Source organism: Saimiri boliviensis, chromosome 11 (assembly GCF_048565385.1).
Source record: "Saimiri boliviensis isolate mSaiBol1 chromosome 11, mSaiBol1.pri, whole genome shotgun sequence".
NCBI lineage: Eukaryota > Metazoa > Chordata > Mammalia > Primates > Cebidae > Saimiri > Saimiri boliviensis.
Genome location: NC_133459.1, coordinates 82,665,347 through 82,682,789, shown reverse-complemented (window position 1 = coordinate 82,682,789; position 17,443 = coordinate 82,665,347). Strand labels below are relative to the sequence as shown.

At 35.6% G+C, this 17,443-nt stretch overlaps 2 protein-coding genes across 7 annotated transcripts in view; one reads left to right on the top strand and one right to left on the bottom strand.

The window, feature by feature from the left end:
* The window catches only part of DNAI3 (dynein axonemal intermediate chain 3), a 148,544-nt gene that overhangs the window by 11,279 nt on the left and 119,822 nt on the right, over nt 1-17,443 (bottom strand). The gene's annotated exons all lie outside the window — the stretch shown is intronic.
* The window catches only part of SYDE2 (synapse defective Rho GTPase homolog 2), a 54,336-nt gene that overhangs the window by 15,220 nt on the left and 21,673 nt on the right, over nt 1-17,443 (top strand). For all 5 annotated transcript variants that reach the window (XM_074381097.1, XM_010350542.3, XM_074381096.1 and 2 more), the window contains exons 2-4: nt 711-1,406; nt 5,886-6,988; nt 11,463-11,589. In XM_074381097.1, the coding sequence (XP_074237198.1) occupies nt 711-1,406; nt 5,886-6,988; nt 11,463-11,589 (1,926 nt within the window). The remainder of the gene's footprint in view (nt 1-710; nt 1,407-5,885; nt 6,989-11,462; nt 11,590-17,443) is intronic.

The window sequence follows — 17,443 nt, the reverse complement described above, 5'->3', positions numbered from 1 at the left end:
AGCCATGTTCTGCTCCTGGACTATGAATTTCTTAAAGGAAGGGATTGTTTTGTTCATTCTTATTTCCCTGCTGCTTAAGTTTATACCTGCCCAAAATAATAATAGCTGTATAGTGTGTACTGTGAGACAGCATACCTGCTTCTAATCTTGGGCCTTCTGAAGGAATTTTTGATTTTAGCTCTGCCCTAGATATTTGGAACTTAAATCCCATGTCAGGTGCTATTGTGCTATATGGATAAGAAGCAATGTTATGTTGATGTTTTAGTATCAGTGAGGCATACTTTTTTGTTTGGTTTGAAAGTTAGTCGTTGTATGAGAAAAGGTAGGAGGATTTCTGGTTTTGTAATAATGATTTGAACTTTATTCAAATATTAATTAGAGGCATACTATGTATAAAGCATTCCATATAAACTTTTTATAAGATATGGTTTGCTTAAGGTAAGGCTTTGTTAACACTATAGTTTTTATAAAGGCAGGCTCAGAGTTTGTGTATCCTTTTAGAATTCTTTGACACTTATACTAGCAGTTTGATTTCTAAGTAATAGAAATCATTTAGATGGAAAATTCAAATTTTTTCTAGTTCAATTTTAGTCTCTGAATGTGATTGTTACTTCTTTAAAATTTTTTTAAAAAAATAACTAATCTGAAGTGACATGTCTTTCTGATATACCAGACATTATATTCTACCTTCTATTCTATCTTTGCACCAGATTTATTTGAAAATGCCTATGGGTCTTCAATGAAGAGAAGAGAATCTGAAGATCTGAAAGATAATATTGAATTCAGAGCTTACAAGCCACTTAACAGCATCACTGTTTCAAAGAAACGCAATTGGCTATATCAGAGTACTCTGAGATCTCTTAATCTGGAAGAAGAAAATAAGAAATGTCAAGGTAGAAGTCATGTATCTATCTCACCTGTGTCTCTACCCAAACATCAGCTATCACAGTCTTTCCTCAAATCATCTGAAGAGAACTGTACACATATGGTATGTAACCCTACAAACTCTTCATTATCGAAAAACTGTTCTTTAGATTTTAATGAGGACAATGATGCAGATGATGAAGGCGAAATATGGTACAACCCCATTCCTGAGGATGATGACCTTTGTATATCAAGCGCCTTGAGTTTTGGTGAGGCAAACTCTGCTGTTCTGAAGCTCCCTGCTGTCAGTTTGAGCATATTGTCTGGCAGTGACCTTATGAAAGCAGAGCATTATACTGAAGACTCGCTGTGCTCTTTGGAACATACAGGTGATATTCAGACCACACAGTCAAATGGAATGAATACTGTAGATCCTGCCCATTCCACAGAATTTGTGCAGCAGTGCAAACAAAGGCTAGGATACAAGACACAAGAAGGTATAATGGTGGAGGACAGTACCATGTTGAAATCTCGTTTTGCAGGTAAAAATGATGATATACCTGTCTTTTCTTTCTTATTCCATTTTTTACTTATTTGATAGTAGCTAAAACTAAATATAAAGGATGTCTATTACGTTTATGTACTTTTTCTTGTGAAGTGAATATATTTTTACAAAAATAAAACAAAAAGGTTTATAAACATTTTAACATACATGCTGGTTTGATTGTTACTATCGCAGTATCACAGACTTGATTTTTATTTTAAGTTTTTGAGAAGGGATCTCACTCTGTCACCTGGGCTAGAGTGCAGTGGCACAATCATGGCTTATCGCAGGTGATAAGCTCAGGTGATCCTCCCACCACAGCATCCTGAGTAGCTAGGACTACAAGTTCCTGCAACCATGCCCAGCTAATTTTTGTAGAGACAGGGTTTTGCCATGTTGACCAGGATGGTCTTGAATTCCTGACCTCAAGCCATCTGCCCACCTTGGCCTCCCAAAGTGCTGGGATTATAAGCGTGAGCCATTGTGCCTGGCCACAGACTTGATTTTATAATCCGTTGTGCTTTAATATATTGATCCTTTGAAACAGTAATTGCTTTTCTATTAGTTGAAAGCAAGGAATCATAGGGAGTTGAAGAAAAAGTAAGTCTTATTTTGCTTTACTGACTCATTCATTCACACTGGCCTGGCCGAAGCTGAAAGTTTTATTTTTAGTGTACTAGTGGTGATTAGTTTGTGTTTTTTATGCCTAAGTTTCCTCATGAGCAAAGGAAAGAGAGAAGTAAAAAAGAAATGAGAAGTAGAAGTAAGGACCTTGCAAATAGGTTATGGAACTGAAAAATGAGGTAATTGAAGTTTTATGTAAATTAGGTTGACCCATTTGAAAATAGGTGCTACAGTAGTTAGGAACTGAAAATGAAATGAATGAAGTTTTATGTATATTAGGTTGACCATTTGAAATTGCTGACATTCAAAAGTTTTTGATCTGCAAAAATTGCCTTTAATCTTCTAATAGGTTTCTTTTAGTCCCAGTACTACCCAGGAAACAGAACATAAGGCACATTTGCTTGCAAATATCAAATGTAGAATAGAAAGCAGTTCTATTTGATATCAAGTCATTTTAATTTATAGAATTTCAAGTGATACAGAATATTTAAAGATGTGGGGTATAGGAGATACTATCAGTGCCTTGTTTTATATCCCTTGCGTTTTATTACTTACTGTTTAAATGGACGAAGCCTATTTCTAGCCACCACCATCTTCATTTCTGCTTGAGGACTTTGAAGGTTTAGAGAATCTCTCTGTGGTGCAGCCTGGGAGTGCCTCTCAACCAGTGACTTACAAGAGCGGGTATAGAACTACCCCAGCTACCTCACCCCTTGGGCGAAATAATTCTATTGAGTTTATATTCTATGTTGTTTCCCAGAGTTTTCTGACGAGGTCCAGCTCCAGTTGCCCACAGTGATAACAGACTTGGTAATTCCACTTGAATTTTCCCCAGAATTTTCTCAACTCTCTCACTGATGTTTCTGTACTTTGCAAATAAACTACTTGCATTTGAAGCCTTTTCTCAGGGACATAGGAAGGTGGAGTAAATATATATTAAGAGAAAAAGCAAGTTCCAAAACAATGTGTACTGTATGATGGCAAATTTTGAAAGAAAGATGAAAGCTGTACTGGAAATGTTAAGGTTTTTGTTTATTTGTTTTTATTTTTTTCTGGGTGTTGAGATTGAAGGTAATTAAATTTTTTTCTTTGTGCATTTCTAATTGTAGGCTAATTCTCCAGAATGAATGTGTGCTTCTTTTGTAATCTGGATAGGGATAGAAATAAATACTATATAAAATAGTAATTTGGAATGTAGATTTCGATCAGGGTGGGGTGATAGGGAAGGCTATAGTATCAGATAGCAAAGCATATGGAATAGTTCAGAGAAGGCAAGAGAGTATAAGGATAAGAGCAAAGATAGAAAGTTGGTGTCCGTGATGTGACACACACCTTGATTTAAGTGACTGTCCTTACACTTTTTTTTTTTTAATATTCGTGGCAAATTGTAAACCTGAGAAGACTAACATTTTTTTAAAAACACAACTTAAAAGTATAGTATATCTGTTTTTTTTACTATCTGCTTTTTTACTGTCATCCTCATAAATATATAATTAAAATATTTATAATTATAAAATATAAATACATAATTATAAATATAAAATATTTATAATATTTAATATTGTAAAATATATAATTATAACATATAATTGTTTTTTGGTCAAAAATCCTAAATTGACCAAAGGAAACATTTAGACAGTTTGTTTATAAATCATCTTTTTTGTTGTTGTTTTATTTTGGTAGAAACTTTACCTAAAGTAATCTGTTTCTTGGCAATATTGGCAGAAGGCTGTTGAGAAACTGGCATGGAAAATGGTTGAATTTCAAAATATTTTTTTTTTTTTTTTTTTTTTTTGAGACAGAGTTTCGCTCTTGTTACCCAGGCTGGAGTGCAATGGCACGATCTCGGCTCACCGCAAACTCCACCTCCTGGGTTCAGGCAATTCTTCTGCCTCAGCCTCCCATGTAGATGGGACTACAGGCACACGCCACCATGCCCAGCTAATTTTTTGTATTTTTAGTAGAGACGGGTTTCACCATGTTGACCAGGATGGTCTCTATCTCTTGACCTCATGATCCACCCGCCTCGGCCTCCCAAAGTGCTGGGATTACAGGTTTGAGCCACCGCGCCAGCCTCAAAATAATTTTTTATTGGAGAATTGGAAAGCTAATTCATCCTAACACAATTATGACTTTTTTTTTTTTTTCGATACATATGTATCTTTTTTTTTTTTTTTTTTTTTTTTTTTAAAGACAGGATATTGCTGTGTTTCCCAGGCTGGACTGCAGTGGCACGATCATAGCTCACTGTAGTTTCTTGGCCTGGGACATACTCGACCTTCCTGGCTCAAGCAGTCTTCCCACCTTGGCTTCCCTAGTAGCTGGGACTATAGCACACCACTGCACATGGTAATTTTTTGTATCTTTTGTAGACATGGGGTTTTGCCATGTTGCCCATGCGGGTCTTGACTCCTATCAGTCTCAGCCTCTCAAAGTAATGTGATAACAGTGAGCCACCATGATATATATGTATCTTTTATCAGTTGCAATCATAGTGGACTTTATTTTTGGTTTTTCCTATTTTCAGTTGGTATCTTCATGTTGCATTGTTACAGGTAGAGTAATATTATTGTTTCTCAAGCATTGTAGTACAGTATTTAACTGGTTGATATGCCCTAATCTATTTGACTGTTTCCTTAATGTTAAGTGTTAATAGCTTGTTTACAGAGCTATTGCAGTGATCTTCATCATCATATTTTTTGCTTCATTCAGATCAATTACCAGTATCATCACTTGGTGTTTATGGCTAGTAATTATTATTGTTAATTTCTATGTTGTATTTTCTACAAAGTTTGCCAGTTTACAAGGCAACTAACAATTGGTTAGTTAATTCATTTATTTACTAAATATTGAGTTCCTATTATGTACCAGTTACTGTTCTAGGTGCTGAAGGAGTATGCCAGTTTCACTCAACTCTAGCCTAGTTCATAAATTTATATTTAAAGATTTTTATTTTGTACCTTATTTTTCAAGATAGCATGTGATTTGATTAGTAGAGTTGTAGTTTAATTTTAAGCAATTATGGAATTTGGTAATATTTTGGTTCTTGGGTTTTATAAAAATAAAGCATTTTGGTTTCATAAATTCAGTCTCATCTGCAATGGAAGTTGCTATCATGTATAGGATTTCATTTTAATAATTAAGGACTTCAGTAAAAATTATTTACTTATGTAAAAAGAGTCAAATTTTAAATATGATAATTTATTAAATGTAAAGTAATTTAATATACTGGATAGCTTTTCTAGGCTGTGATAAAATAGACAAGTTAATGTTTGTAGACTAAAGCAGGACTCTGATTAACTCTAGAATGTTTTAGACTTGTAAGTCAGAATTGTGCTATAATTTTAGTACAAGGGGATGCTTTATCCAGTTTATCAAACACACCATTTCTATTAGCTTTACTGGAAAAGCCCTGAAGGCATACTTAAAATAGTTTTTTTCTCTGTAAAGAAACTACTTATTTGTCATTAGGACACAAAGGGGTGGAGGGAGAATATTAGTACTTTTTAAAGGTCATTTATTGATTTTTAAAATGAATAAACACTTCTCATTTTAATTGTGAAATGTTGTGTTACATACATTAGCTTTTGATGTGAGGTTATTAGATCTATAAGGAACAGTTAGACAAAGTTTGAAAAATTGAATTTTAAATAGTTGGGATAATGCAGTAGTCTCCTTGAATATGGTGATGAAGTTGACCTGAATTTCTAATGAAATCTCCCCATTGAAATGAAATAAGGTAAGAATTTTTGCCCATGTGAGAGCTTGTTTAGTTGATGGTTTATAAAATAAGAATAGAAGTAGAAATTAAAACATACTGGTTTATAATGTATTTTTCTTTTTCTTTTTTAAGGTTCTGGGATCCTGGCTGCTACAAATAGTACTGAATTGGGAATCATAGGACCATCTTCTCCAAATCCTAGCCCTGTGAAAAAAGGCAGTTCAATTAATTGGTCTTTGCCAGATAAAATAAAATCTCCACGAACTGTGAGGAAACTTTCTGTGAAAATGAAAAAGTTGCCAGAATTTAGCCGAAAGCTAAGTGTTAAGGGAACATTGAATTATATAAACAGTCCAGATAATATTTCTTCTTTGTCTAAATATAACTGTCGAGAAATTCATCATAGTGATATTCTGCCCTCTGGAAACACAACCACAGCTGCTAAGAGAAATGTTATAAGCCGATACCATCTTGATACCAGTGTATCTTCTCAGCACAGCTACCAGAAGAAAAACTCTATGAGTTCTAAGTATTCCTGCAAAGGTGGTTACCTCAGTGATGGAGACTCACCTGAACTTATAACTAAAGCTAGCAAACATGGATCTGAAAACAAATTTGGAAAAGGAAAAGAAATAATTTCAAATAGTTGTAGCAAGAATGAAATAGACATTGATGCTTTTAGGCATTATAGCTTTTCTGATCAACCTAAGTGTTCACAGTACATATCTGGGCTCATGAGCGTACATTTCTATGGTGCTGAGGATTTAAAACCACCTCGGATAGATTCAAAAGATGTCTTTTGTGCAATTCAGGTAGATTCAGTAAACAAAGCAAGAACAGCTTTGCTCACCTGTCGAACAACATTTTTAGACATGGATCACACTTTCAACATAGAAATTGAAAATGCACAACATCTGAAACTAGTAGTATTCAGTTGGGAACCAACTCCAAGAAAAAATCGAGTTTGTTGTCATGGAACTGTTGTTCTTCCCACCTTATTTAGAGTGACAAAGACTCATCAGTTGGCTGTCAAACTTGAACCTAGAGGTCTTATTTATGTGAAAGTAACCCTTATGGAACAGTGGGAGAATTCTCTTCATGGACTAGATATAAACCGAGAACCAATAATATTTGGAGTTGATATTCGAAAAGTTGTAGAGAAAGAAAATCTAGGACTGATGGTGCCACTTCTGATACAGAAATGTATTATGGAAATTGAAAAGAGAGGCTGTCAGGTATTATCTCACTATGGTTCTCTACTACCTCCTTTATTGATTGATTAATTGATTGTAAGTTTTGGGGGAAGGAATTAAAGGTAATGTAAAAAAATCAGATTTAGATATTTTACCATTCCTATTCTTTATTTTTATTCCATTACTTTTAGGGTGTAATTTATAACCTGACTCATGTTATCAATTATTGAGACTATGCTAGATGATTCCATAATTTATATTGCAACATAGAGCTTCCTGGGTCTTGTAATTAGATACCAGGATTGCTTCAAAATGTCATTCCAAGGAAAAGTCAGATCTGATGACATAGGCAAAGAATATTAATCTGAAGTATAAGTAATTGTTTATACTAATTTTTGTGATACATATTAAGACTAAAAATTATTACATTGAGTTATTTCTGCCTTAGTACTATCTGAATTTATAATATTGGTTAAAAAGGTAAGTTAAAAGATGAGAGTAAATATTATAAAATCAGAAATATTTAATAAACTTAGGCTTAACATGGAAACTATAGAAACAGTATAAGTTAATGGAATTTTGCATTAAGATGCAGAATACCTAGATTCTGGTTTCTCCTCCATTATTACTTAGCTGTGTCATGTTGGGCAAGTCATTTAATTTCTGTGGGTTTTACTTGCTTATATCTATAAAAATAGATGGAGTGGCCAGGCATGGTGGCTCACGCCTGTAATCTTGGCACTTTGGGAGGCTGAAGCAGGCAGATCACCTGAGGTCAGGGGTTTGACACTAGCCTGGCCAACATGGTGAAACCCATCTCTACTAAAAACATAAAAATTAGTGCAGCATGGTGGCTCATGCCTGTAATCCCAGCTACTCGAGAGGCTGAGGCAGGAAAATCACTTGAACCCAGGAGGTGGAAGTTGCAGTGAGCCCAGATGTACTCCAGACTGGGTGCTATAAGTGAGAGTCTGTTGCAAAAAAAAAAAAAAAAAAAAAGATGGAGTGGCTTCCTAAAGCTAAAAACACATCGGAACTATTGAAACTTCCCCCTCTCCAGGCCCCCAGTGGGGTTGGATGGAACTTCTAACTCAAGATACGTGATTCTGTCTCCAGTTTATGTTGTCTTTATATGAGTGAGGCCTTTACTTTTCCAATCTAACTTTTGGTTAATTATTTTTCTTTCTTAAGATTGTTTTTTTCCTTTATCTCTTTTTCAGACATTGAGTATAGAGTTCAGAGATTATGCAAACTTAAAAGCTAATTATTAAACAGAAACTTTTATGGTTGAATATTAAAATAAGTAACTCAAATGGCACTGTATTTTTTTTTTTTTTTTTTTTTTGAGGCAGAGTTTCGCTCTTCTTACCCAGGCTGGAGTGCAATGGCGCGATCTCGGCTCACCGCAACCTCCGCCTCCTCGGTTCAGGCAATTCTCCTGCCTCAGCCTCCCAAGTAGCTGGGATTACAGGCACGCACCACTATGCCCAGCTAATTTTTGTATTTTTAGTAGAGACGGGGTTTCACCATGTTGACCAGGATGGTCTCGATCTCTTGACCTCGTGATCCACCCGCCTTGGCCTCCCAAAGTGCTGGGATTACAGGCTTGAGCCACCGCACCCGGCCGGCACTGTATTTTTACAGTCTATTTTCTGAAATATTTAGAAACAGCAGGTATATAAACTGTTATCACTCTAAGTGCCAAGAAAACATTTTTAGCAATGCTTTTCATTTTTATTTAAATTGTACTTTTAAAAGATGTTTTTGTTTTGTCTCCTCTGCTTCTTTCTGTCCATGACTTGGGCCCTACCCCCACACCCAATAGAGAGAGGCTTATTGTGCTTATATTTTACAGACTGGCATACTGCTTAAATTTTGTTTACCCTTTTAGTAATTATTCTTGTTTTGTTGTTGTTTTTTCTTTTTGTAACCATGAAAATAGGCTTTGATAGTGATTCAAAAATAGTTTGTGGCAGGGGTCTTTGCATCTTCCAAATGCTTTGAATGCCATTACTACCCATCTCCTGCTTACAATGGGAAAAATTACTATGGAGATCATACTCATGGTCTGTCATTCATAGAGGCATTGAGCATGTACTTAAAGAGTTTGATTCAGGAACTCAGCATCTGAAAGTAGGGATATATCCTAAAATATCTCTTCCTTGAAGTACCTGTATTAGATCTTCCTTTCTTTATTCATCTTATAAAAAATTGTATTTGTGGCCGGGCGCGGTGGCTCAAGCCTGTAATCCCAGCACTTTGGGAGGCTGAGGCGGGTGGATCACGAGGTCAAGAGATCGAGACCATCCTGGTCAACACGGTGAAACCCCGTCTCTACTAAAAATACAAAAAATTAGCTGGGCATGGTGGTGCGTGCCTCTAATCCCAGCTACTCAGGAGGCTGAGGCAGGAGAATTGCCTGAACCCAGGAGGCGGAGGTTGTGGTGAGCTGAGATTGCGCCATTGCACTCCAGCCTGGGTAACAAGAGCGAAACTCCATCTCAAAAAAAAAAAAAATGTATTTGTGATTTCAACTTTTGGGGGTAAAATATTCCATAAATCTATTGTGTATAAAATAGTACTTCTTTTAAGTTGTTCTATGCTCATCATCTTTTCAAGTTTAAGGGGATACATTGTTTTTATGGTACTTTATACACTTAAATGTGCTCACACCAGAAGGACTATAAAATCAAATTTGCTTCTTCAATTGTGGTAGCATTTCCTTTGACCCTGTTTAACATTTTAGTTTTATTTTCTGGACCATCTACATTTCTCCTGTGTCTTTCTTGAGATGATGTGACCAGCATAATTCATGCCATTCTCAATCTGAATGCATCATGAATGTGGTAAGAGTAGGAAATTTGAATTTTTTTCCTAGTATATTTCTTGGTTTCCCATATTATCTTGACCCTTTTGAATGTAGCAGCACCTTGCATTATCATCTCTTGGAAATAGTTTTAGGTTCTTTACTATCTTTCAGTGAATACCTATAGCTTATCATCTCAAATATTTTAGATAATATTTCCCTGTAGCTATTATTGACACTTTCTCATATTGAGACCCACCTTCTAGATAGTGTATTCTGTCAGTTGTTTAATGAGTAAGAAGAGATTAGTGTCATAAGTAAACCTGGAAATTTCATTTGTATACTTCTTACTCTAGATCATTTGTTACATTTGACAGTGATTCCTAGTTCAAATTCTTGAGGATTACTTTTACTTTATTTCTCTCTTGAAGTAGTTTCCTTCTCCATAATTTTTCCTTCAATTCAAAGTGACTGAGCTTTCTAAATAATCTTAGATGTAGAAGTATGGCTGACAACCACTTATTCTGCTTAAGTTTTTTTGAAGGTTTATTCTTTCACAGAACTTTGATAGCTTAATCGGGCATGTTTTCTCTTTACAGATATCATGTTTATTTATTGTCAGTAAATTTATAGTGAATATCTTAGGACTTAATATTTTAGAACCTGTATAACTAACAGTGTTTAAAAACAAATCTTTTCTTTTTTTTTTTTTTTTTTTTTGAGACGGAGTTTCGCTCTCGTTACCCAGGCTGGAGTGCAATGGCGCGATCTCGGCTCACCGCAACCTCCGCCTCCTGGGTTCAGGCAATTCTCCTGCCTCAGCCTCCTGAGTAGCTGGGATTACAGGCACGCGCCACCATGCCCAGCTAGTTTTTTGTATTTTTAGTAGAGACGGGGTTTCACTATGTTGACCAGGATGGTCTCGATCTCTCGACCTTGTGATCCACCCGCCTCGGCCTCCCAAAGTGCTGGGATTACAGGCTGAGCCACCGCGCCCGGCCAAAAACAAATCTTTTCAATGTAGGTTGCTGGGATGCGTAGTGTCTGTGCATCTTATATAAACTTTGAAGTCGAGGTTTTATTTTATGTTTAATGTATTATTTTAAATTTCCTCCATCACTTTATAATCAATTAATCTGACAAGTTAAAAAAAAAACCTAGGTTTGCTTCTGTGTCTTCCTGAGAATCTTTTTTTCTTAAAAAGCTTTTTATCAATAGTATACTAGAACCATATTTCAACTATATACTTATTTTAAGGATAAAAGAAACTCTGAGTTTTAAAGAGATTAAATAACTTGCCCAAATTCATGAAGCAAGGAGCAGGGCTTTATGACTCCAAAATCCTTGTTCAGTGTCTGTGCTGTACTACTTCAGTCTAGAACAAAAGATGTGAAAGGGCACACACTGTTGGGGTGTGGTGATCTTGATTGGGGATATAAAACTGAAAAGAAGGGATTGTGTTTTGCTTAAGATAGGTAGCCAGCATTACCTAACTCATAGTGTATTGTTTGAATTTAAATAAAAGAATAGGATATATTTTTATTAAACTAGTCAACATAGTGCATAATGAGATTTTAAAATGTATATTTGAGGTATTTTAAATTAAATCCCATCAGAACATATTTGATTGCAATGTTCATGTGATTTATAATGTACTTATATTTTCCCTTTATCGAATTTACTATAATGTGGCCATAATTTTATTCCTAGGTAGTAGGCCTGTATCGATTATGTGGTTCGGCAGCAGTCAAGAAAGAACTTCGAGATGCTTTTGAGAGAGATAGCAAAGCTGTTGGTCTGTGTGAAAACCAGTACCCAGATATAAATGTAATAACAGGTAATAAATAGATTTTATTTTATGTACTCATTCTGGAAAGACTACATCTGCCAGAATGATAACTGAACTATGTTAGTAGCAGAAATTTAATTTGTTTTTATTCTGAAGTCTTTTCTTCCTTCACAAACATTACTTACTGTGTTGTTTTATATGGGAAGGTATTAAGCTATGGTCCCTTGCCCTCAACAGCTGACATGATGAAGGGAAGTAAGACCTACTTTAAATTAGCTATACTAGCTAGCAGAAAGAAAAAGGTACCTTCATAGAGGGATAAATAAAATGCCTTGGGAGTTGAGTTTGACTGGTGCTTAGGTGATATAGAGGGTATTGACTATCTGGTTAGAGAATTTAAATGTATTTACTAGCCAGAGGGGATCCATTAAAATTTTTTTGAGTAGGGGAGTGATATCATTAGAGATTGTTTTCAGGAATATTAATCTGGCAACTCTATGTGATGGTTGGAATTGGAAGAGACCAGAGGAAGGAAAACTAATTAGAAAGCCTTGGCAGTAGTCCAAGCAAAGAGGTAGTAAGAGCTAAAGGGGCTTGTAGCAGTAGAAATAGGAAAGAGTAGAATTGAAAGGAGGTGAAGAAGGAGGAAGCCCAGACAGATGTGACTTTGAGACCTGGTTGATTTGGTACCATTAGCAGAAATAAGATAGTTTCAAAGAGAGCTGTGGCTTTTGGGCTTTTGGTGGGACTGGAGAAAGTTTATGAGTTGGGTTTTGGATATATAGAATTTGAAGTGCTAGTAGGATATCTAAATGGGCAGATCAAGCAAAGTTGAAACTACTCATCTGCAGCTAAGAAGAGGATGCAGTAGAATTTGCGGAATCTCTTATTTACCTAAGTGGTGATTATAATTCAGTGTATGGTATTGGAAATATACTTCTATTACCCCTGAAAGATGGGAGTGGAAAGAAGGTCATTGGCATATATGTGCAGTTAAAGCCTTGAAATTGTCCATAAAGTTTGAAAAGACAAGAATTTTAGGGGTCTTCAAACTTTGGAGGCAGGCAAAGAAAGAACACCTAAAGAGATTGAGAGGAAAGGAGTCAGAAAGTTTGGGAAATAAGAGACAGATTTTTTTTTTTTTTGCTTAACAGAGATTAAGCAAAGATGTGATGCAGTCATTCTATGGAGAGATTATATAAGATGAGAAAAGAAAAGGGCCTTTGAATTTGGACATTAAGAATTGGCTCATAAACTTATTGGTAATCTTCAGGAGCAACTGGTTTATAATAATTCCATATTTGTTTTTGTTGTTTTACATTTATTAATATTGAAGTTTTCAAGCATATGCAAAAGTGGAATACTGTGATAAATCCTCTGTTTATTGCCTGATTTGCATAATATCAACACATGAACAGACTTGTCTCATTCATCCCAGCATTTGATTCTTCTCAGCCCTGAATTATTTTGAGAAAATCTCAGATGTATCCTTTAATTTATAGATGCTTCAGTGTGTATCTCCAGATCTTCTGTGTATTTTGATAGTTCTTTCTCCTCTTTACTGACAGTTGCCATTTTTTTTTCTTGCTATAATGGGTTTATTTTTCTCTTACAGCTTGCTTTCTTCTTTTTACTCAGAGTTAGTTGTTTGGGTGAAAATTTGAGGAATGTTCATCTTGTACATATTTAAGAAGAGAATTTTGTTGGTGGAAATCTTTAAAGCTTACTTTTAGGATTGAGGCTTTCTGAATAATTGAGGTTGCCACCCTTACATATTAAATACTCTATGAAAATACAGTGCTGAATGACTGTATTTTCATAGAGTATTTAATATGTAATTCTTGGATAACCAAAACTTTGATTCCAAGCATTTTAATACTAAGATAAAACAGTCACTTTTCTTCTTATATATTTTAGCAATCAGAAATAATGGTTCCTGGCTGGGCGCTGTGGCTCAGGCCTGTAATCCCAGCACTTTGGGAGGCTGAGGTGGGCGGATCATGAGGTCAGGAGTTTGAGACCAGTCTGGCCAAATGGTGAAACCCTGTCTCTACTAAAAACACACAAAAAATTAGCCGGGTGTGGTGGCACATGCCTATAGTCCCAGCTACTCAGGAGGCTGAGGCAGAAGAATTGCCTGAACCCAGGAAAGGGAGGTTGCAGTGAGCCAAAGTCGCGCAACACACTCTAGCCTGAGCAACAGAGACTCCGTCTCAAAATAATAATAATGGTTCCTTTTAATTTTTATAAAGGAAGAGGTGTATTTCTACAAAAAATTAAGATACCTGAAAAAAAAATGGAATGTTCTTTACTTGTTAATGTGTAATTAACCAATCAGCAAAAGACTCATTTTATGAATCCATGAAAGAAAAGTTTTATAATTACAAAATTCCAGGAAAGTACACTCTATAAATAAAAATAGATATCATATTGGTGAAGCTTTGTCCTATAGATAAAAATTATATTAAACATGTATAATTTTAAAAGATGAAATGAAGAAAGGGTTCCTAGTTCTGGAAATTGACAACATATGCAGAATATAGGAACAATAGGTCAGTGAATATTGGATTTAAAATTGAGACTTTCTGTAATTTATAAATTGGATTTTTTTTTGGCTCTAGTCTTTGTACTTATTCCATTTGGGTAAAGCTGTTTTTCAGAAGAATTTTAGAGGTATTTGTTTTCTTGATAAAGCGAATAAAATGATTTAAGATTTATTTTCAAAATGTCATTGGAATTGCATGACACAGGGTTATCATGACTCAAAATAAAGGGTATTGTTGATTTGAGGAGTTGGCAAATGACAGTATTGCCTCACATGTTTGTTCCTCATGAACTCACATTTCTGAGTAAACTTTGAAATAGAATTAATAGTTCAGTAGGTCTAAAAAATGAGAAATTAATGAAGCAAGTGAGAGATTTTGTTCACAGTTCAATGTGTTTTTAGTAGTTGATTTGTCTGGAGCATAGAATGAAATACTCCAGACAAACCAGTTTTTAAAAACTCAAATACAAAATTTTAGGTATGAAGTTCATTCATAATTCTTTTATATTGGTTTGTTTGTTTTTTGAGAGGTTAGTCTCACTCTGTAGCCCAAGCTGGAGTGCAGTGGTGCAACCTCCACCTCTGGGGCTCAAGTGATTCTTGTGCCACAGCCTCCTGAGTAGCTGGGACTACAGGTGTGTGCCACCGTGCCCAGCTAATTTTTTATATTTTAGTAAAGACAGTGTTTCACCGTGTTGCCCAGGGTGGGTCTTGAACTCCTGAGCTCAGGAGAGCCTCCCACTGCAGCCTTTTAAAGTGCTGGGATTACAGGCATGAGCCACCACACCCACCTATTCATAATTTTTTATAGGGCTTATTACCAAAGAACAGAGAAGACTTTTTAAAAGTCAAATATTTATCATTTAGTAATTATTAAAAATAAGTCTTCTGAGGAGGATTACATGCATCTAGCTACTATAAAATAAATTTCATGTTAGTGCTACATAATCTGTATCTAGGTCCAGTATCTGAAAGTTCATTTGACCATGGCTTTTTCTGATTTTAATCCCACATAGTAATTTTTATCCTATCTGCCTTTCAGGGAAAATTTGATCAGAATATAAGTAAATGATCTTTAAAACATTAATTTTTTCTTTTTTATACATACTATACATTTTCTTATCATACATATTATTATATGTTCTCTCACCTCTGACACATTAACTTACAAACTGTTTCTGTTTTCCTTCACCTGGATTGCATATAGATGTCAAAACTGTGTAAGCACCAAGGAATGCAAACACAGGAATGGTCATAGACTTAGCAACCCACATATACTGAGACTGTTTATGAGAGCCATTTGGTCTGAGTAACATGTATAGGGTATGAGTAAAGTAGGTGGTAAGGCCTGAAAGAGTTAAGTGAGGTAAGGTGGGGGTAGGTTACTGGATTAAAAAAATTAATTTGTAGCTCTACCTTCAGGAAATGTAAGTGATTCAGCATTCACATCTACCTAATTAACTGTATGTTTACTATCTATATAAGTTTTATATGTGAGAGAATGATTCTCATGTTTGTGTATGTGCATATTCAGTCTTCCGGTTCATAGGTCCTAAATGCTTTTGTATTTATTTAGGCTTGTTTTAAAGCCCAGAATATGGTCCTTTGTGGTGAATGTTCCATTTCAGCTCTTGAAAAGAATGTGTATTCTGGTGGTTTTGGCTGGACTGTGCCGTAACTATCAATAAAGTCAAGTTAATTAATAATGTCCCAGTCTTCTACATCTTTGTTTCCTTTTTACTCGATAAAAGGAATGTTGAAGTCTTCAATTATAATTGTGGCTTTTCTCTGTTTTTTTCTTCCAACTGTTTCTGTTTCCACCCCTCCTACCCACTGACACTACTTTGCCTTTGAAGATTGCAATTAAGCATGTATTCAGCCACTTTAAGTTATGGGACAGATCACTGATAATTTTTTTCTTCAGTTTTTTTCCTACTTGTTTCATTTTAGATTATTTCTATTGCTGTATCTTCAAGTTATATTAGTCTTGTCTTCTGATTCTATTTTCATTCATTGCATTTTTAGTTTCAGACATCCTAGTTTTCACTATTAGAAGTTTGATATGGGTTTGTTTTTTCAGTACTTTCCATGTATCTGTTAAATATGTTTTGTCTTTATTCTAGCATCTTGAACATATGAAATACAGTTATAGTAAGTGTTTTCATGTCCTTGTCTACTAATTCTATTGTGTATGTCTTTTCTGGGTTGGTTTCAATTGATTTTACTCCTCATTATGGGTTATATTTGTCTCCTTTATATGTCTGGTAATTTTTTACTGGACATCAAATGTGAGCTTTACCTTCTTGGGTGCTGGATATTTCTGTATTTCTATATTTATAGCTGTGGTTTGGTATGCAAGTACATTACTTGCAAGAGTTTTTAGTCTTGCTTCTAAGCTTTATTAGGCAGAATGTGAACTGCTTTTAAATAAGGCTCTTCTTTGTCTATTTCTTTGATTCACTACTGAAGCAAAACTCTTCTATATGCTGTGTACTTATATTAGCTTTCTATGACTGCCATAACAAAGTACCACAAACTTGGTGGCTAAAACAACAGAAACTTATTTTCTCACAGTTCTGGAGGCTAGAAGTTCAGAATCAAAGCATAGGGGCCCTGCTCCCTCTGATACCTGCAGGGGAATCCTTCCTTGCATCTTCCTAGTTCTGGTGGTTTGCTGGCAACCTGTGACAGCCCTTTCTTTGTCTGTAGATGCATGACTACAATCCTCCATCTAAACCTGGCATTCACCTTGTGTTTCTTCATATCATCTACTTTCTGTATGTCTTTCTCTGTGTCCCGCATTTTATAAGGACATGTTATTTTGTAGTAGGGCCCACCCTAATGACTTCATTTAACTTGATTGCCTCTGTAAAGACTCTTTCCAAATAAGGTCATATTCTGAGGTACTGGGAGTTCAGACTTCAACATGTTTTGTTTTGTTTTTGATGGGGGGAGGGCACAATTCAACACTGTGCTGTACCCAAATCCCCTGAATTATGAAGTTTTCCACTCTGGCTGCTTGGAACAGGAGTGATTGCCCACACTATGCAATCTACCAGAATTGTTCTCTCTAATCTGTTTGGCTGGTTCTTTCTACAGTCTTGGGAAGTTGCCCCACCTGCGTGTGCTTATTAGTACTCAGATGAACACTTGGGACTCTGCTGATTTCCAGAGTCGTCTCTAGGCAGCCCGCTGCTCTCAAGTGCTCCGTCCTGCAAGCTCTAGCTGCTTTAGCCTCTTTGAATTTCTAACTCCCCTTCAGCTGTAGAAAAAGCTAAGGGTTTTCATTTTCTTACTGCAATCTGCAAAGTCTCTTCAGGCAGTAAGCTGGGGTCATTGCGGGCACACTTTTCGGTT